Source organism: Erpetoichthys calabaricus, chromosome 17 (genome assembly GCF_900747795.2).
Source record: "Erpetoichthys calabaricus chromosome 17, fErpCal1.3, whole genome shotgun sequence".
Lineage (NCBI taxonomy): Eukaryota > Metazoa > Chordata > Cladistia > Polypteriformes > Polypteridae > Erpetoichthys > Erpetoichthys calabaricus.
Window position 1 is genome coordinate 76,062,024 of NC_041410.2, and position 22,302 is coordinate 76,084,325.

Genomic DNA, 22,302 nt, shown 5'->3' on the forward strand with positions numbered 1-22,302 from the left:
TTCTTGTGGTTACAAGTCGTGGGACCCACCTTGCGCTCACTTGGCTGAATTTTCAAGTCTTTTTGCACAGTTCACTCAACGTTCTAACCCTGCACAGACGGTTATATCAAGCGATCGTTTAGGTCAAGTACTTCAACTTTACAAACATTGGAAGTGACATAACAATTAAGTCTCGGTGCGCGAATTTCATTTTTAACGGGATCTCGTTGCTCTTTGAACGATTTGACCCAACTGCACGCCGTTTCCTGAGACAAACATTCTTTCCCAAACTACGCTTGAAGTGTGATAAATATTTTCGAAGGAATCGCACCTCCCTTTGTAAGACATGTAATGATTATGCGCTGCACAACTCTGCTAGGTAAGTATAGCTGTTACATATCCTTAACAACTGACTGGGACGCCTGCAGGCGAGCCACCAGTGCTGTTTGCAATTTATATTGATTACATAATATAAATACTAAAATAAATTACTTTCTTACATATGAATGCAAGACTCCTACAAGTGATGCATAAATTAAAAATAACGAGTAGATAAGCAAATAGTTTATTCAATCTACGTATATGAGCTTAGTTCCAAATTCACAATGGTTCCGCCTTTTTTGAGCAGCAGGAAAGATCACGGTTGAGCACCTAAACCGTGATGCATGATGGTAGATGAGGTTCAATTAACGCGCGATTTTGCTCGGACGTGTTTTCTTTGGATTGACGACACTCTGTAGCTTCCTGTGTAAGCTTGTGTCGATGATCTAACGAGGACTGCAGATGATCGACTGAAGGGGTGAAATAGGACCCCTCAGCCCTTACTCGTGCTGCTTTTAATCAAGTTCTGCATTACGGCTAGTGGACACTGAGGGCGGAGTCGCAGAATAGGAGGCTGAAAGCGGGGTGACGCGGCGCGCGCGGGGCTCGTGCGTCCTTCAGTGACGCAGCGGCGGCGCCTTCATTGTCTCGCGCTGAATTTGGAGCCGGCGATGCTGAAAAACTGAACTTTTTCGGCTATTTAAACAGTTTAATCTGTGAATGGCGCCAAAACAGGACCCTAAACCTAAATTTCAAGAAGGTAAGAAGTCGTTGTGAAAGTAAATGGAAACCGCGGCTCCTGGGATCCAAGCGAGCGAGAGAGGGCGTGCGGTGTTTTCAGTCAGTACATGGAGAACGTCGGGATTTTTTTTCCCCCTGTGGTCACAATCCCGTTGGATGGTAATGTTCGAAAGTCTAACGAGTGGGTGGTTTAGCTGAAGAGGCTCGTTTGACTGATTGTTATGAGCATGCACACCCGTTAACTCTTCCTGTACGGCTGCCATCTTTCATGTGCATTGTGTGTTACATACTGGTTTAGACAGATGATTTTACTTGCCTTTTTCGCGCCCTGCTTGGCACATGTAGACCTTGTGGTTTGCAGAAGTCCTTTCCATTCGTTACATCTAACTGCTGCACCTAATGGGGCGCATAGGCTTGTGGAAGTCAAAACTCCAGAGATCAGCTTCCTTACTTGCTTTTCTTTTTTTAAATGTTTTAACGCGTAATAGGTTCACCTAAAACTGTACGTATATTGTTATTAATGGTAAATGTTGGTACCTCTTGTCCAATCAAGCTGCCTTTGTATATACTTAAATAATAGCAAGGTGGCAGTGTAGTAGATTTTAATGCATTCCCAGCAGTCACTCTGTGAAATTCAGCAAAGCTTTTTCCAGCATGATTGAATCATTTTTAAAAAAGCAGTGCAGTTTTTCTTGAAATCCACTATACAAATTCACTGAATGATTCAGATTTAAGTTGCTGTTTGAGAAATCGCAACTTAACCTTAGTATTTTGCTTTTGTGTATTTTATTTTTAGATAATTGAAAATTGGCTTCTTCCAAGATTCCTTTAGATGGCCTTCAATAAATGCTAGTTTAAATCTTTGGGATTATAATAAATGAATCCATTAACGGATCTGAGTGTTCAAAATATGAAGGGCATGGTATCGAAAATGTATTTAAATTTAACACTGTAACCCAAACTTGGATTACATGGGGTTAATAAAAGATAAGTAGATATAGGGACCTGGAATGTCAATGATTAACCGTTGTTTGGCATAAAAAAATGAACATTAATCAAATAGTATTACTGATTTTATGATTATGTTTTTATTGTGAAATAATGCCTGAGACATGCTTACAGTGAGAGATGTTGCATAGCAATTTTTTCAAACTTCATTAATTTTGGGTCATGGAAAGCTGGAGCCAGCAGCATCTGGTATAAGGCAGGAAACCTTATTGAATGAGACCTCAATATCTCATAGCATCCATGCATATATACTTAGCCAAGTCAGTCACTAACCTACCAAACATAATGTCTTGGGGTACTGTTTGTTTACATACACACGAGAGCAGCATTGAAGCTACATTTCAGTTCATTTTAAGTCTGGGAACAGTGAAAATTAAGCTTGCTAAACATAACTCCATTTCGTGTAGGGTTGCACGTTGTACTAAAAAAAAAAAACCAAATTTTAAAATGGTATGATATTAGTATTTTAGAATTTTCTGTACCTGAAGTAAATGTCAGCTTTCCTCATGATCCCCTAGCGGCCGTTATTGCTGTTGTGGAAAAACGTCTGTTTCATTGACTTCACAAAATTAAACTACTCTCTTTGATGTAGTCAGAACTTCAGAGCTATTGAGAGTAAAGTGGAATGCAGTGCAGCACACAAGGGAGGGTACAGTAAGATGGTGTTTTAGGAGTGGTCTGTTACATCAAAACAGTTTTGTACTGATACTGAGGTCCAAGAGCTTGTATCACTATTGAAGTCAAAATTGTAATACCAATCCAACACTAGTTTGGGGGCAGTTCAGGCGGAAGTATGCTGTAGACTGTAATATTGTGCTGAAATCTATAAGCAACACGTCAACATTGTGTTCCCACACTTAAAATAGGCATGATGCTTGTGAGGTTGGACTACAGCTGTGTTTCCAAACTCAATCCTGGTGACCCCCTGTGGCAGTAGGGTTTTGTTCCAACCAGATTCCCAATAAGTGATAATAATTGATCTAATTTAGTTAGCTGGTCTCTTTTTTTTTTTCTCTCTCTCTCCTTATTCTACATTCAGAAAGCACAGCAGTATGATTTTTACATTATGAGACATTTAGAAATATTTGCTTTTTGCTATACCTTTTAAATGCTTAAATTTTTTTGTTGATTTCCTATTATTTTTCTTTTTTTTGTGTAGTCTGCTCCCTTCATTGTATCCTGTTAGTGACAATTAAAAACAGGCAAAGCAGACACCCAGGTGAACAACATTAAATGATGAAAGGCTGCAACTGCTTCAGCATCAGACCCACTTAATTAGGCAATAATGGTAAGGCAGAATTGAAATCAGGGTAAGCATAAATAAAAAGTAAAAACAAAAAACATTATCAGCAGGTGACTGCTTAATTTATATTAAATGTATTAACACACTTACCTTTGTAATTTTTTCATTGACTCCAAAATATAAAAACTGGGAAATAACAGCTCACTCAGTTAGGCTAGGATTTCAGCTAAAAACTGAAGTTGGTTGGAAGAAAAACCTGCAGCCCCAGGAGTTCTGAGGGCCGAGTTTAGGAATCACTGTACTATAGTAATCTACCATATTGGTACCCCTAGCAAGAAAAAGAAAATCACACAGATTGTGTACAGAGATAGAATGCTGTGTTTTAGTAAATATTATTAGTGTACTTGGAACTAAAATTGGGGAGCTAAAAGAAATAACTAATATCTTTAAGGAACAGTATGAGTCTTAAATATTTGGGCTGCATACAAATGTGATACAGTCTGCACTGTGGAGTTTAAGAAACCCTTGTGAATCAGGCTCCGGTGGAATGTTTTGTTCATACTAGAGGTGGCACAATATCATGTTTTTGTTTCTGAGTTTGAAATATTAAGTATCTGTTGATACCAATAGTTTTCTCTCTTTAACAATTAACAAAGCTTTAAATGAGCTGTTTGTTTACTTTATTTAAGATGACAACCAAGAAGTAGTGTGTTGAAGTTGCTGTGCTACTCTACGGGAAGAAACACAACAACTTATACAAAACTGGAGCATAATAAGTATGCTTTGAAGCATAGTTAGAAATTTGGCACAAGAGTATGCGTACCCTGCATAAAATTAGTAATTTCTGCAAATTCATATTTTTAATTTTTAATTTTAGTAAGCACTCTTTCTTGTTGCAAGTATAAAAGTATAAAATCACTATTTTATAAATATCCAAAATATTTTGCCCAAGAATTGATTTTATTTTTCATTGTTTACGTTCTGCTAAAGTCATGCATAGGATGTCCCTTTCCTGCTGGCATTACTATTGACCAGAATGTGCAGCTGTGGAATGTGATGGTCGGCTATTCACTGGACTTGCACAAGTGTGCAGCAGGAGTTGAGGATACAGGGCTTGTGGTGCTCTTTAGTTGACTTTCCTATAAAGCACAGATTAAACAAACTTTTAAATTGAAGGCTAAAAAAGGCTGAAGAATATTTTTCATGCCAGTAATGCATACATTCAGGAAACTGACTTAGATTGTTTAGTAAATTTATATTCAGGTTTGTTCATTTATAATTGCTCTACTGATACAGTATTTGTTCGTCAAGTCTGTGTGTTTAACTAAAACATAAATAAAAATCTACATGCATAATAACTAAGGAATTAGTTAAAGTTAAAATCGCAAAAGAAAGTTATTTAATTGACTAGCTGATATGTTTATCTGCTCAACTTTACTTACTACTAGCTGAAGTACCTGGCGTTTTCTGGGGTATTTGTAGAATGGGTTAAAGAAAGAAAGGAGAGGTTTTTGTAGTTTTTAAATGATGACCCTGTTTTTATTGCTAGCTGCCCCATCTGTCATCCACACTGAGCTTCTGTCAATGCCTCTGCTCTCGTGAGTTGAGAATTTATTCTTTTTGGGTCAGATTTTATTCTAGAATTGCAGTAACTGTTTGCTGCATTATAACCATGAACACTGTTGTGTCTGACTAAGCATAAATTAAACAGCGACTCTTTGATTCTTCTTTGTGTTGTGCTGCACTTCCACTCTCAATCAAGCCTCACCCAACACCCTCCTGCAAAAGCGCTTGATAATCCTTTTTATGTTTCAGTAGATGGAAGCAGAACTGGGCATTGCCCGGGTGAGTAATGTTGACCCGGGGTTTCCCAGCTTAACATTTTATGTTCCAAATTAGTCTGTCTTTTTTGTGTGGTTCATATAGTGAATAACTGCAAAATTTGGTCCAGATTGGCCAAAGAGTTTAGAATTGTAAGAGAACATACGGACAGATGCTGTATTTATAGATACAGTGCATCCGGAAAGTATTCACAGCGCATCACTTTTTCTACATTTTGTTATGTTACAGCCTTATTCCAAAATGGATTAAATTCATTTTTTTCCTCAGAATTCTACACACAACACCCCATAATGACAATGTGAAAAAAGTTTACTTGAGATTTTTGCAAATTTATTAAAAATAAGAAAATTGAGAAAGCACATGTACATAAGTATTCACAGCCTTTGCCATGAAGCTCAAAATTGAGCTCAGGTGCACCCTGTTTCCCCTGATCATCCTTGAGATGTTTCTGCAGCTTAATTGGAGTCCACCTGTGGTAAATTCAGTTGATTGGACATGATTTGGAAAGGCACAGACCTGTCTATATAAGATCCCACAGTTGACAGTTCATGTCAGAGCACAAACCAAGCATGAAGTCAAAATTGTCTATAGACCTCCGAGACAGGATTGTCTGGAGGCACAAATCTGGGGAAGGTTAAAGAAAAATTTCTGCTGCTTTGAAGGTCCCAATGAGCACAGTGGCCTCCATCATCCGTAAGTGGAAGAAGTTCAAAACCACCAGGACTCTTCCTAGAGCTGGCCGGCCATCTAAACTGAGCGATCGGGGGAGAAGGGCCTTAGTCAGGGAGGTGACCAAGAACCCGATGGTCACTCTGTCAGAGCTCCAGAGGTTCTCTGTGGAGAGAGGAGAACCTTCCAGAAGGACAACCATCTCTGCAGCAATCCACCAATCAGGACTGTATGGTAGAGTGGCCAGACGGAAGCCACTCCTTAGTAAAATGGAGCACATGGCAGCCTGCCTGGAGTTTGCCAAAAGGCACCTGAAGGACTCTCAGACCATGAGAAAGAAAATTCTCTGGTCTGATGAGACAGATTGAACTCTTTGGTGTGAATGCCAGGCGTTACGTTTAGGCCAATACCATCCCTACAGTGAAGCATGGTGGTGGCAGCATCATGCTGTGGGGATGTTTTTCAGCGGCAGGAACTGGGAGACTAGTCAGGATAAAGGGAAAGATGACTGCAGCAATGTACAGAGACATCCTGGATGAAAACCTGCTCCAGAGCGCTCTTGACCTCAGACTGGGGCGATGGTTCATCTTTCAGCAGGACAACGACCCTAAGCACACAGCCAAGATATCAAAGGAGTGGCTTCAGGACAACTCTATGAATGTCCTTGAGTGGCCCAGCCAGCGCCTAGACTTGAATCCGATTGAACATCTCTGGAGAGATCTTAAAATGGCTGTGCACCGACGCTTCCCATCCAACCTGATGGAGCTTGAGAGGTGCTGCAAAGAGGAATGGGCGAAACTGGCCAAGGATAGGTGTGCCAAGCTTGTGGCATCATATTCAAAAAGACTTGAGGCTGTAATTGCTGCCAAACGTGCATCGACAAAGTATTGAGCAAAGGCTGTTATGTACATGTGATTTCTCAGTTTTTTTTATTAATAAATTTGCAAAAACCTCAAGTAAACTTTTTTCACGTTGTCATTAATGGGGTGTTGTGTGTAGAATTCTGAGGGGGAAAAAATGAATTTAATCCATTTTGGAATAAGGCTGTAACATAACAAAATGTGGAAAAAGTGATGCGCTGTGAATACTTTCCAGATGCACTGTATATAGGTGCATCTCAATATATCAGAATATCATCAAAGTTTATTTCAGTAATTCAATTCAAAAAGTGAAACTCGTATATTCTATAGACTCATTATACACAGTGATATATTTCAAGCATTTATTTCTTTTCATTTTGCTGATTATTGCTTATAGGTAACTGCAACTGTGTTGCTTAAAAGGAGAACTTGCACAAGTGAGACGCTTGATAAAGCAGCTCTTGACCCAAAAAAAAAGCAGGATTCTGTGTGTACAAAATTATGTCGCCAGCTCCAAATTCTTTTCGATGACATTTTGCACGGCCTGTAATGCACATAAGAAATCCAAACACAGCTTTTCCCATTTCCTATCCTACTATTTTGGACCTAGTGGTCAGAACACGTGGGGTGCCTGCCCATCTCTCTTTATATTATTATAAAGTAATTTTTACAGACGTTATTGTGGTGAAAAATATTTTTATCCGGTATAAATACTTTATTATTAGTATGCAGAACAATACATTTTTTTTTTGTTTCATTTGTGAAGTATGTGTAGTACAGTATTATACAAGAGAGAGATGAGCAGTCACACTACGTTTTCTGACCTCTAGGGGCAGACAGAAGTAAAGCTGCAGTGAAAATATTTTGTCTAGAATTGTAATGTGCAGTACAGGCAGGGCAAAAGTGTTCTAAGTCTCGCACATAGTTTGTGCACATAGAGAATCCTGTTTTTCTGAATGGCTGTGTTTTTAAAGTGTCGCATTTGTTTGTTTTTGCTTGTGTCTTCTAAGTGATGAGTCATAAGCACTTCATGCTTAACTGAAGACCCACGAGTAATAAAAAAAAAAAATACTATGAATATTAAAAAAGCACTAAGTACATATATATACTTTATATAATACATGTTCAAATGGGGGGAAAAATGCTATTTAATATGAACTATTGACCCTCGGTTCCTAACTAATTTGATAGTCCTTTTGTAGTGTTTGTTTCAATCATAAACAGAAAGAAGTGTCTTTTTATGTTGTATTTAGAAGAGTTGTAACCAGGTACAATGGCTCCGTATGCATGTTGCTAAACTGTTTGTTCCTAGCAGTAAGGAAGGTGCTGTTCATTGCCTTAATTCACTTTTCTACCCTGTTTTCTCATGCGAGAAATGTTTAAGTATACTTACCATGGGAATAATGTCGGCTTAAGATGAGGCTGAAGAACCCTCCTTTGTAAGCTAAGGGGCGAAAACAACGAATGTTTCCTCTAGTAGTTCATATTGGTTTGCATTCAGAGTGACTGAATGAGTTACACTGCTGAATATTCAGATGAGGCTCATTTCTGTCCTAGGAGGCTCTCGATCATATATTGTATACTATACCACCTTATTTTCACATTTTGCTACAGATGTTTAGGCTGCATATTCAATTGTACCTTAATGTCTTCTAGGTTAAGGTAGGTATGATTGTTTAAAGCAAGCCACAGTTCTCATGCAGATAGTAAGGACATCACTAATTATGGATTGCGCTCTCTACTTAATATGCAGCAAGTCACAATAAATACATTTTAACATATACCTTAACTGTGGTGAACTAATTCCTGAACATAGTTGGAACATCTATGCCAACAGTGTGGCTGTGATTCTGACTGGCAGCCTAACACTTAATAGGTGGTGCTGGAGGCTACCTTCCGAGCATGTCAGTATGTGTCTTATTCCTAAATAAAAATAAAGAAAATTCTTCTGAGTAGCCTTTTCACTTTTACTTGACATTAAAGGAATCTATAACATGCCTAAGTTAACCTCATTTTGTGAGAACTTTATCTTTTATTAGTTCATAGTCAAATAGTAGAAAATATCTCGTGTCTGATTAATAATTTAGTTAGGAAAACAAGTTGATTATAAAATTTGATCAAAATTCACATACTTAGTTGAATGGGTTGAAGAACAATATTAGAGGAATTTGTATTTTGAATCATTTACATGGTAAGATTTAAGAGTTAATTATACACACTTAATGTAAATTAATATTTTTAAAATTTAATGCTGTACACACTAGAAGCATGTAGTGAATTTCAAGAAATTGAAAAGTTTTTTTTTCTCCCCAAATGATTTTATTTTTCTTTTATTTACATGGTTTTAATTTGTATTCTTTAACTGTTCCCACAGGTGAACGTGTTCTGTGTTTTCATGGGCCATTGCTCTATGAAGCTAAGGTAAGGTTTCCTGATCAACATTTAAATTTGTTATGGTTTGATGTGCTTAGTTAGTACTCTACAAAATTGCTTAAATAATCAAAGTTAGTGTTGCTTGTCAAATCTTTTGATTCATTTTCAAAAATGAAGCATTGAGTTGAGATTGAAGTGCAAACATTTCTTGGAGCTGCTTCATCTATCTAGATAGATTTCTAAGAAAGAATCTCTAAATTTTTTCCTTTAGCTTAGTAATTTTATAGATTGTATCATATCGACACTAAGTTTTGAAATTTAACAAACAACTTGTACTAGGCTGTATTTTGTGATTTACACATCTTGGGTGATTTGTATTTTATTATTTGAACAGTAGGCAGTTTGCAGTCCTGCTGCTTTTCAGTATATGTTGTTTGTTTTTAAAATTACAGTATTCCTTGTTGCCATGCTAATGCTTTATTCATGAAAATATGAGTTGTGAATTTTGGTAGTGATATTCTTAGCTACACAGTAAACTAGTGCAGCAACAATACTTAGTAGGTTACTGTGCATTATGGGTGTAGGCAAGCAGCTGCAACATTAATTCAGGTTAAGTGAGGTTCCCTATCTACCTCTCTCTTCTCTTTTATTCTTTTAATTTTCATTTTCTTCATCTCCAAATTCAAGCTCCCTATGTCTCACTCTTTAATATATTCTCATGTCTGTTTTCAGTAATTGCTACTGTTGCAATATTTATATCTGTATTTTTCACTAGTACTGTTTTTTATAAACCATTTCTCAGCACAGACAGGATTATCCTTGTCTACAGTAGGTTATTTTTTGGAATTGATAATAGTTTTCAGCACTGGTTATTGTCTTCACTTGGGTTGAAATGGACTATACAGTAATCCCTCCTCCATCGCGGGGGTTGCGTTCCAGAACCCCCCGCGAAAGGTGAAAATCCGCGAAGTAGAAACCATATGTTCATATGGTTCTTTTTATATATTTTAAGCCCTTATAAACTCTCCCACACTATTATAAACATTTCCCGCACAATTATACAGCATAAACCCTTTGTATTCTCTTAGATATTAGGTAAGATTCATTGAAATTATGTATGTAAACACAGTTTATATACAGTAAAACCAAAATATTATTTTAAAGATATCGAGCGTCTCCGATATCACATATGTTACAGCCATTACGACAGACAGGCCACCAGCAATAAATACGTACAATGCAAGAAAAATTGTATACAGTAAAATGTGTGTACAGTGACACTAAACTATGTACATGTAATAAGTACTGTACATAGATAATTAATTATGGTTACTCACCAACAATGACACGACGACTTGTCCGATAACGATGAGTTTAATTTTACTGCACAACAAAGGAGAGCGTTACAGCTCTTCTAAAGGAGCCTCTTCAGGCGTCTGTGTAGCACCGCCGTCATTCTTCTTCCATCAGTCTTCAATCCAAATCCCTAAAGCAGATTCCATCCAGACTGCTGCCTTATCACGTCCACTTGCAACTCGTTTTGCGCCCTGGTTAAAGGACACTGCGGCTGTAGATCTTGTATGCTTTTCCTCCTTTTTAAATAAAAAGAATCGTGGACTCATTGATACCGTAATGGTGTCCTGCAGCGGTGTAGCTGTTCCCTTCCTTCAGCATATCCAAAATTTTCACCTTTTCTGCAATCATTTGCATTTTCTGTTGGCGCTTGGACACGGCCCCTGAAGCAGGAGCATGTTAATGCTGAATGAGTGAGATGAGACTTCCTGGTTAATGCAGCACTCCGTCGCTGAGCCAATCAGCACACAGGAACTTTAACTGTGTGCTCTGATTAGGTAGCTTTTCAGTCATCCGCCAATAGCGTCCCTTGTATGAAATCAACTGGGCAGACCAACTGAGGAAGCATGTACCAGAGGTAAAAAGACCCATTGTCCGCAGAAACCTGTGAAGCAGCGAAAAATCCGCATTATATATATTTAGATATGCTTACATATAAAATCTGCGATAGAGTGAAGCCGCGAAAGTTGAAGCGCGATATAGTGAGGGATTACTGTAAATTGATATTTTTTGCCTGCTTACAGATGAAAGTAAAAATTTTAGTACCCTAAGTTCTTGTCAATAAGCCACGGCTTATCTAAGGAAAAAAGTTGTGAAAATGAAAAAATAGAATATCGGCTTATACATAAGTCCGGCTTATACATCCATCGCGGGGGTTGCGTTCCAGAGCCACCCGCGAAATAAGAATATCCGCGAAGTAGAAACCAAATGTTTATATGGTTATTTTTATATTGTCATGCTTGGGTCACAGATTTGCGCAGAAACACAGGAGGTTGTAGAGAGACAGGAACGTTATTCAAACACTGCAAACAAACATTTGTCTCTTTTTCAAAAGTTTAAACTGTGCTCCATGACAAGACAGAGATGACAGTTCTGTCTCACAATTAAAAGAATGCAAACATATCTTCCTTTTCAAAGGAGTGCAAAGCAAGCAGTCAAAAAAAAAATCAATAGGGCTTTTTGGCTTTTAAGTATGCGAAGCACCGCCGGTACAAAGCTGTTGAAGGCGGCAGCTCGCACCCCCTCTGTCAGGAGCAGGAAGAGAGAGGAAGAGAGAGAGAGAGAGAGAGATAGAGAGAGATAGAGACAGATAAAAAAAATCAATACATGCCCTTTGAGCTTTTAAGTATGCGAAGCTCCGTGCAGCATGTCCTTCAGGAAGCAGCTGCACACAGCCCCCCTGCTCACACCCCCCTACGTCAGCGCAAGAGAGAGAGAGAGAGAGAGAGAGAGAGAAAGTAAGCTGGATAGCTTCTCAGCCATCTGCCAATAGCGTCCCTTGTATGAAATCAACTGGGCAAACCAACTGAGGAAGCATGTACCAGAAATTAAAAGACCCATTGTCCGCAGAAATCCGCGATGTATATTTAAATATGCTTACATATAAAATCACAATTTAAATGACCGCTACGCGCTTGTGTTGACTCGGCGACGCCCAGAGCAGAAAGAACGCGCTCCGGCCGCTCCAACCGCGCCATGCGGGGAGTGAGAGAGACGGCAATATCTCACACTCTCTCCCCCCTTAAAGAAATTAAATGGGCGCGAGTGAGACCACTGACCTCCCTCCCTTCTATTAGTTATAGGTTATAGTACGTTCGGCTTATCCATGAGTCCGGCTTATCTATGATACGATTTTATTTTAAAAATTCGTATGATTTTTGGTCTCCGGCTAATACATGAGTCCGGCTTATAGACAAGAACTTAGGGTAATTTGCATTCATAAGCACTGTCTTTTGTGCTGGTGAATGTTGGGGGCATACTGACTATTCTGATTAAATACTACCTTTGTGTCATTTAAAAAGTGTTGATTTTGATCTTGCTGCCTGTCGGTGTTTTGAAGTTCACTTTCAGTTCTCCATATTACTTTCTACTGCAGAATGTTCAAATAAGTTTAAGAACTAGTGCTGAACTTGTCAATAATCTGTACATGGTTTGAACAGGTGGGTGAAGGCTGACACTTTGCCAATATATTATCTTGCGTGCAATCTGTTCTTATAGATCACCCTTTGATTTACAAGCCCTTCATGCTATGTTTTTGATACATTGTAGTTAAATGTAATTATAATATTCTTAAAATGTAAAAAAAGTATATACTCAGAAATGTACATATTTACTGGGTATAGGATTTGTGGATGTGACAAGGATGGATAGGATTAGGAACGAGTTCATTAGAGGGTCAGCATAGGTTAGATGGTTTGGAGACAAAGTCAGAGAGGTGAGATTGCGTTGGTTTGGACATGTGCAGAGGAGAGATGCTGGGTATATTGGGAAAAGGATTCCTTAAGGATAGAGCTGCCAGAAAAGAGGAAGGCCTAAGAGAAGGTTTATGGATGTGGTGAGAGAGGACATGCAGGTGATGAGTGTAACAGAGCAAGAAGCAGAGGACAGAAAGATCTGTAACAAAATGAACCGCTGTGATAACCCTAACAGGAGCAGCCAAAAGAAGATGATGATAGGATTTATTAATATTTCTTAAAGCCTTGAGCAAATTTAATGCAACTTTCACTTTGAAGACTGCAGTATATCACTACACAGACAAATTACATTTTCACCATCTTGTTTATTTTGCTTGCTGCCAGTTCCTTTGTCTGTAGGTGTAAAGGCTGTAGCCTAGGGATGGTCTAATCAGGTTTTTTTTTTTTTTTTAGGGCTGATACTGATTACGGATTTAATGTTAGCAGAATTGCCTGATTCGATACCAATAGTGTCTTTACTAGGGGGCTCCGCCCCCTGCTCGCTTCGCTCGCCAACCCCTGGTGTTGGGTAACCCGAAATACATTGATGTATGTATGAGATATATTGGAGTGTAAAGGTGTAGATGACGAACAAAGGAAGTAAACAACCCATAGCTTGGCACATTAGAAGGATTTATTGGAATATTTCTTTATACACAACATTTGTAGTAAAGATGGTGTGTTGTCCTTGAATGAGTTCTCCTTGGTATGGAGTATCTGTAACTTTAACTTTAATGTCAGATGAACGCCGAACTCTTGAGAAGGCCACATAATGTTGTCCATGTCCAAATACAGGCTCTGAGAGGTATATGCCAACTCTGTCCATGGTTTGTCCTTGGGATTTGTTGATTGTCTTGGCAAATGCAGGCTTAATGGGGAATTGGCGTCATTTAAGTGTAAAAGGTAATTAAAGGTCAGAACTTGTAAGGTCAACTCCAGGAATCAGAACAGTATTGTTAGAATGTGATTCTGTAAGTACTTTTGCTTCAATAACATTGTCTGTCATGGTGTTGATGACTAAACGTGTACCGTTGCATAAATCTTGTTTAGTGTTAAGGTTTCTTAATAGCATGACTATTGTCCCGATTATAAGGTTAAGATTATGTTATGGTAATCCGGCTGGGTTAATAGTGTTTAAATATTCTAAGGGGAAATTAAGATGCTCATTCTCGCCTTCAGAATCAACATTGTCAGTACTTAGAAAGAGGCGGCTTTCTCCAGGAAGTAACGCAATGACCCGGTTATTTATGAGATCAACGTCAATATTCTTTGGACATAATATAGCCCGTTGTGTTAATAGTGGTAAATAGTGGTAAACCTTATGTATTGGTAAGGTTTCCATCTCCTAGTTGCAATAACTAATTGGTATATTCTGGATCTGGACATCGCATGTTTTGTACAAAATGTATTGTCTCAAAGTAATGCCAATTGTCTGCGTATTTCAAACTGGACTGAGCAACAGCTGAACGCATGGCATGTGGAACAATAGTGGACTCATTACAGAATGCGCTGTCAGCTAATTGGCGGAATTGTTTAGCGGCTGTTTGTCGTTCCTTTCTTTGCCGTTTATCTATTGCCTCTGCTGTTTGAGAGGCGCGTTGTAGGCGCCTGCATTCATTGTTTTTATCCAAGCGGGCTCGTATATGTTGCCCCGTCAGTCGAGCTCTTTCTTTTTGGAGCTGTGCCTGCTTTGCTTGCGGCATTTCAGACGCGCGTTGTAGGCGCCTGCGTTCATTGATTTTATCCAGGCGGGCTCGTTTTTGTGTCTCCGTCAGTTGTGGTCTTTTGTTTTGAACCCATGCCTGCTTTGCTTCCGCGGTTTCAGACGCGCGTTGTAGGCGCCTACGTTTATTTTTTTTATCCATGCGGGCTCGTTTTTGTAGCTCCGTTAGTTGAGCTGGATCGTTTTGGAGCCGTGACCGTGACTCCATTAGTTATCCGTTGTCTACCGTTAGTAATATGGATAATTGCACTTACTGTTAATACGGAGCGTTTTCTGTGGTTGTACTGTTAATAATGCATCACTGTAATGTGATTCACATATGCTATATGGTTTGGACGTGTGAGGATGCCGTACGTTTTAATACGGAGAGTTCATTATTACCCGGACCATGCTGTGTAGTGTGGACCTGCGCCTTTCGTACTATCTCGTGCCTTCCGTACTATCTTTTTGGACCTTTTGCGGACTCCGTAGTGTCTTCCGTTTGACTCTGGGGTGCAGTGCAGAATCCTCTTTTCTGTGTGGCTGTGTCGTTAGCTATGGGCGCGTTGTTGCTTCATGTCTTATTTACGTTAGTTGAGCTCTTTCGTTTTTGAGCCGTGACTCCTTTGCATTCGCGGTGGATCAGACTTCGCTTGCGGTTTATGAGACGCGCGCTGTAGGCGCCTGCGCACTATGTTTCCTGGGTCCATCGCCGTGTACCTGCATCCATGCCTTCCGGTTTACCATTCTCGGTTAGTAATATGGATAATTAAACTGTAGTCCACAGGTGTTACCTGGTCATTTTTTATTAACAATTTAAAATCTGTCCATTTCCATAAATTCTAAAATAATTAAAATACCATAAAACATTCCCCCCGCGACCCGACCTCGGATAAGCGGAAGAGGATGGAGGGATGGATGGATGGATGGATAAAACATTCTGCTTTACATTAATGAAACATACAAGCAGTGGAGAAAAAATAATCTAGGTGCAAATTCATAAAATAAGGCAAGTAATTATCAGCCTGTAACAAGTGGAATTGAAAGAAAGCACGTCCAATCGGGCTCAGAATTAAGTAATGGACAAAGTAGAACTTCATAAAGACGTTCGCAAACGTTGGCGCTATACACATGCAGAGCAGATTATGAAAACAGTGCAATTCGAAAGGCTCAAAACAAAAAAACGTATGCGCGATTCAAATGTGGAGAAAGTTAAAAGAATATGAAAGTAGGAAAATTAGAATAAAAAAAGAAAGTAAAGATTGCAGTAGCGCAAACAAACGGAAATTAATAACCGAAAAAGGGAAAATAATCACCACGGACCAGGTGTCATTGGGGGGGGTATGGGTGGGGAAAGCAGGACAAAGCGAGGTGAGGGGTAAAAGACAGAGTAGAAAACAAAGTAAAACGTCATAAAGAGGTTACAAAACAAAAGGGCCAAACACATGCAGAGCAGGTTAGAGATAATTCAGGATAGGTTTCTCTGTTTGAAATTTCAGCACAGACAAAGCGATCTACATCATCAGTTAATAAATTTTTTTGCAAAGTAACCAATAAATGCATGTGAGGTAAAACACGTTTTTGAAATTCTCTGTCTTAAACTTCAAAGCCTTACAATATTTACATACTTCTGACATATCGCCTATGTCCATATATTCGATCTCTATTCTCTCTTTTAGTTATTTCTCCGAGTAATAATTTCTCTTTTTTTGCGCTAATGTGATATTTACTTTTTTTTTTTTTTTTTTTTGACACTTTCGTTTTTTTTCTGCTTTCATATTCTGTTTCTTGCTCTGCATGTGTTTCATGCCTACGTTTTTTTGGGGTCTTTTGAATTCTAGTTTTCATTATCTCTAACCTGACAAAGTCATTAAACACACGTCTCACTGACCTCATTTAAAAAATTCAGCATATTTGGACTCGAAAGATTCCAAATATTGTTTTTACATAATTTATGAAATAAAAGTCAAACTAATGAAATAGCAACAATTCAAAGAAAAAAAAAATCTTAAAAGTGTGTCCGGAAAACCAAACACGGGGGTTGGCGAGCGAAGCCCCCTAGTATCAATAAAATACAAGGCTAACACATACTTAACAAGTTTGTATGCAAAATTAACACATTTGCTCTTCAGTTAAGAAATCTATTGTTTACTAGGCAACAAGGGCAAATTCTATTCGTTCTTTTTCAAATTAAAATGTGAGCTGTTGTGCTAAACGCAAGTTTGCTCACTGACCACCTTCAAATAAGGAATGTTGGTTTTAAATATGGGACAAAATGAAAAGGTCTCACAATGGCAGAGTGTTTAAAACAAATAAAAAAGCATTCTCTTAATTTCTACCGAAGATGCACTTTTTTTTTTCCTCAGATTCACTTTACACGTTTAATTCCCCACTTGCTTTAATGTAAAAGCCAAAATCTCTACCCTTGCTCTCTCCTAAAGCCTGGCTCTCAGCTCTCTGTTTACAGGAAGTTGTGGTAGAAACAGATGCACATAGTGAACCTTTTATGAGAAGTATTCTAAATTACAACTATATTATTATACAGCTTAGAAAAGCAGAATCTGAAAAAAATTTTTTTTTTTTTTTTTTTTTACTTCAGCCAATTTACTGATCACTGATCGAATCAGTTTGGTTGAAGATCAGAGTATCACCCATGCATATAGAAAACTGTTCAACCAAGCACACCCCTCCCTCCAAACTGAGATATGCATTTGGGGAATATTCCTCAGAGAAACAAAGAACTGTGAATCAGAATCCCAGTTTGATCATATTGCAGATCTGAGCAGCCACTGATTTTCTTGACACACCATCAAATGGAAATGTGCATCTCTCATGGGATATAAATAGGGCTGGGTATTAACAGTGATGTCCCAATACAGTTTTGGTTCACAATGTCCCAATTAGATAACGATTTTATATTGATTAAATTAAAGTGCACTGATACATTTGAAGTGCTGTTTTTTTAGAGGTTACTTTAACATGCGTAGAGAACATGAGTATAATTTGACAAATTACAGTAACACTTTATTTGAAAGGTAGTAACTTCATAACATGCGTAAGAGTGGAATGACATTTAAGAAGCAATGGAGTCTGTATTGCATCATATAAATTTTCAAATTAAACATTTTTCATTTAAATTTTTACCCAGGCCTAGATGTCAACCAGTCGTTTGTGCCTAATCCTGCTGAGGTAGTTTGTGTGGCAATTACCATTTTTTGACTATCTTTAATTTAGCATTCCATTAATTTACCTGACAGGAGAATTGTGCATGTGGCCATCAACATATTTTTCAAATAAGCTTTCTTACCTTTTTTTGTACATGTGTATTGGTAAGTATAAAATGTGGAGTAGTTAAACAGCCACAACCCAGCTCCTGCAGTGGATAAAAAGATAAAAATGCAACGAAACACTATAGTCAACCAATTAATAAGAGGAAAAACAAAGTACTTGATTAAACCGTTCAAAACAAGAGAGTATGTGCTAACTTAAGAGTCTTTGAGCAGAACCACAATGGAAAACTATTCTTTCTCTTCTGTTACTAAAAACTGCAGTTTCAAAGCCATCTGCCAGAACCTTTTTCTAACATAATTATTTCATTGCATCTGTTTATTACTTTATCACCCAGGCACACATCACCAGAATTCAGAATCACTCTTCCATCAGTTTTTAAACTTCATAGATGAATATTTACGTGTAGTACAATATTTCAAACTATACTGAATTAATTTATAGGTATGGTGGCAGAATGTAGTTTAAGCACATTCATTGATCCCCTGAATCCTGACACAGTTTTTGTCTGGTGTCTATATTTGTTGGGTCCAGCAGCTGTGGGGCATCTGTTGGTGAAGAAAGATTCACGGATCATTTCTGACTATGCTGTGATCTTCACGGAGTCAATGGAGGCTCTGATCGGGGCGCTCGAGAGACTGAGCGAGGAGTCTGAGTGTCTGGGCTTGCGAGTGTCCTGGATACAAACCAAGATCCAGGCCTTTAATGATCTCATGGGCACTGCCATTAGAAGTGTGCCTGTCTGCGGAGAGAATGTCGACCTTGTCGAGAGGTTTACTTACCTCGGCAGTGACATTCATGTCTCTGGTAACTCTTCCTATGAAGTCAGTAGATGGATTGGGAAAGCATGGGGGGTCATGAGGTCTCTAGAAAGGGGTGTGTGGCACTCCCAGTATCTATGCAAAAGGACAAAGGTCCAAGTCTTTAGAGTCTGTCTTGCTATATAGTTGAGACAGGGACGCTATCCAAAGACCTGAGACGAAGACTGGATGCCTTTGGTACTGTGTCTCTCTGGAAAATCCTTGGGTACAATTGGTTTGACTTGATGTTGAATGAGTGGTTGCTCGTGGAGTCCTGAATGAGGCACATTACCTGCATTGTGAGAGATCGTCAGTTACGGCACTACGGCAATATGGCGCGTTTCCCCGAGGGTGATCCAGCTCGTAAGATCCTCATTGTTGGAGACCCAAGTGGCTGGACCAGGCCAAGGGGTCGCCCACGTAACACCTGGCTGCAGCAGGTAGAGGGTAATTTCCGGAGGGTGGGACTGGACCACGTTTCTGCCTGGGAGGTTGCAAACCGGGATCCCGAGTTGTTTTGTCTTGTAGTGGGTGCGCCAACACACTGTACCAGTGCATGCTCCCCAACTTGACTTGTATTTGTTAAACTTTTTAGCCCATTCTTAGTTTTAATGAGGTGCTTGCCTTGAAATAACAAGGAAAAACTATGGTGTGGTGTCAGTCTTAAAAAGAATGTTTACCGTTCATTAATGTGTCACCTGTGGTTTGTTATGATAATCATTTGCTTGCTTTCTGGTGTGCTATCCTGGACATAGCGTCCATTATGACATGTTAAGAGTCTTTGTTTGGCAGCACCAGGTAAATCAGAACTGTTGGGGAAAATTTTAAAGCTTGAATTTAGAGCATTCTCCCACAGATTATGTGGCCATTGCTGCTTTGTAAAGTCCCATTATCAACAGTTGGGACATTTTCCATAATGATGAGGTAGTACCTGCACAGTTGGCTAGGTGTATCACAGAGTTTAAGCAGAATTGCTTTGTACAGGCAGAACACATTAAAGTTCACACTTAAGAACATGACTGAAGGTCCTGTGCACTAGAAAGTCCCTGCTGTCCAGAGTTCACACTGTGTTTGTGAACTTTGGCACTGAGCTCCGAGCAGGTTCGCAATGATGCACAATAACAAGGTCCATACCTAGAATTATCAAAAAATGATCCTGGACCAATTGGAAGTAAATATGGAGGACTCGTAAATTTAGTCGTCATATGACAACAGTAAATATTGATGTGATGGGAGCAGGCCATGGACCACAAGATTTCATTGTCTGAGCCCTGGAAGGCCAGTCCTCATCACATCAAATTTGTGATTACACCAGTCTTCAATATTCTTCCAAGTCGTATCCTGGTGGGTCAACTCATGTACACCATTGTTAAATCTTGTGCTTGTTGAGGTGGGAACTTTGTGGATATTGGTGGTAAATTGGGTAATGAGTACAACAATAACTACAGTAATCCCTCCTCCATCGCGGGGGTTGCGTTCCAGAGCCACCGGCGAAATAAGAAAATCCGCGAAGTAGAAACCATATGTTTATATGGTTATTTTTATATTGTCATGCTTGGGTCACAGATTTGCGCAGAAACACAGGAGGTTGTAGAGAGACAGGAACGTTATTCAAACACTGCAAACAAACATTTGTCTCTTTTTCAAAAGTTTAAACTGTGCTCCATGACAAGACAGAGATGACAGTTCCGTCTCACAATTAAAAGAATGCAAACATATCTTCCTCTTCAAAGGAGTGCACGTCAGGAGCAGATGTCGGAGAGATAGAGAAGAGCAAACAAATCAATAGGGCTGTTTGGCTTTTAAGTATGCGAAGCACCGCAGCACAAAGCTGTTGAAGGTGGCAGCTCACAACCCCCTCCGTCAGGAGCAGAGAGAGAGAGAGAGAGAGAGACAGAGTTTGTTTTTCAATCAAAAATCAATACGTGCCCTTGGAGCTTTTAAGTATGCGAAGCACTGTGCAGCATGCCGTTTCAGGAAGCAGCTGCACAAAAGATAGCAACGTGAAGATAATCTTTCAGCATTTTTAGACGAGCGTCCGTATCATCTAGGTGTGCGAACAACCCCCCTGCTCAATCCCCCTACGTCAGCATCAGAGAAAGTCCGCGCAAGAGAGAGAGAAAAGTAAACTGGGTAGCTTCTCAGCCATCTGCCAGTAGCGTCCCTTGTATGAAATCAACTGGGCAAACCAACTGAGGAAGCATGTACCAGAAATTAAAAGACCCATTGTCCGCAGAAATCCGCGAACCAGCAAAAAATCCGCGATATATATTTAAATATGCTTACATATAAAATCCGCGATGGAGTGAAGCCGCGAAAGGCAAAGCGCGATATAGCGAGGGATCACTGTATTTCCCATTGGGGCGCCCCCTGGCGGTGACAACAATAACTGTTTCCCTAATGCTTTGGAGAAGGGTGCTGCTAATGATGAGAAAAGAAAAATCAATTGCAACCAGATTCCAGTCCTGTATATTTAATGTGGTGCAATGCTTAAACAGACAAAAAGGATATAGACGGGGCATGGGACAGAGGAGACTGATCTAAAGCCGGTTTCAGAACTGTCAGTAACAATTATAAGATAGGCATAAATATTAGCTGTGATCAGTGCTTTAAAGAACAATAGATGAATAAGAGATATGTCAGTAAATACAGGTTAAATCTTGTCCTAGTGAATACCGAAGTAACACAATTTTCAGAATAACGAATACTTTTTGTGGGTCCAGACAAATGAATTTCATTTTAGTGAAATGTAAATCTCAGTATAATGAACATTTTTGTGACTAAAAATAGCCACCAAAGATGATAATGCAATGAAAAAATACTTAATGCCACTCCTACACTTTCCGTAGTGAGTCTTGGGAACCCTGCAGTGGGCTGTCTCAAAGAATAGGATGATCTGTTGCGAAATTTCCAGTCTTGGGCAGGCTCTGTGAGCGTGTAGGTGTAATATCAATACACAACTGAATTTAGTGCTCCACCGAGCATCCACGTTAGTAGTTGTGTCGTGTACAGATACCATTCTACTCAAGTTTCATAGCGTTTCTCAAAGTTTTCTTTGAGATGAACAAAAAAGGGAGAAAAGGCGTCAGTTTATGCTAAAAGAAAAATTAACAATCCTGGAAATAGTTGATTCCGGAATGAAGAAAAATGACTTTGCAAAACCTTTTTGGAATTATCCATTCATCTTTATCTAACAAGTCGTTTTCATTATGTATTTTCATACCTGTATTTCTATTTAAAAAAAAAAAAAAAATACATCAAATGTCTCATTTTAAAATAAAATATTTTTTGCAGTATAAGTTGTGCTGTTTTTTTTTTTTTATATAATTATTGTCAAGGTTGGGTCACAGAGATGCACGAGAGATAGAAAGACGAGTCCGGGTTTTCAAGGAAAATACAGGTACTTTTTTTTTACCGTACAGAGAAGGGCTGCAGTCTCAAGACTTCATTCAGAATAGGAACTATTAGGAGTCACGGCACGGGCGATTGTCATGCTTTCGCTCCCATCTTCAGATTCGAAGAATACCAGCCACTTTGAATCACTGCTATGGCAGACACTGTCTGGAGAATACGGATCAGGGGCCTCATGTATAACACCGTGCGTAGAACTCGCACTATAACATGGCGTAAGCACAAAAGCGGGATTGTGCGTACGCACAGAAAAATCCAG

The 22,302-nt window shown here is 39.1% G+C and overlaps 1 protein-coding gene across 3 annotated transcripts in view; it reads left to right on the forward strand.

Moving 5' to 3' along the window:
• Nucleotides 1-242: 242 nt before the first annotated feature.
• Nucleotides 243-22,302, forward strand: part of morf4l1 (mortality factor 4 like 1) — a 56,866-nt gene continuing 34,806 nt past the window's right edge. Inside the window, exons 1-3 of one of the 3 annotated variants that reach the window (XM_051920763.1) lie at nucleotides 680-1,060; nucleotides 3,209-3,337; nucleotides 9,038-9,084. Coding sequence is in view for 2 of the 3 variants with exons in the window: in XM_028822646.2 (XP_028678479.1) it covers nucleotides 1,021-1,060; nucleotides 9,038-9,084 (87 nt within the window). In the remaining variant the exon portion in view is untranslated. Of the gene's footprint in view, nucleotides 359-679; nucleotides 1,061-3,208; nucleotides 3,338-9,037; nucleotides 9,085-22,302 lie in introns of those variants that run through there. The other 2 variants (XM_051920762.1, XM_028822646.2) reach the window with 2 other exon arrangements.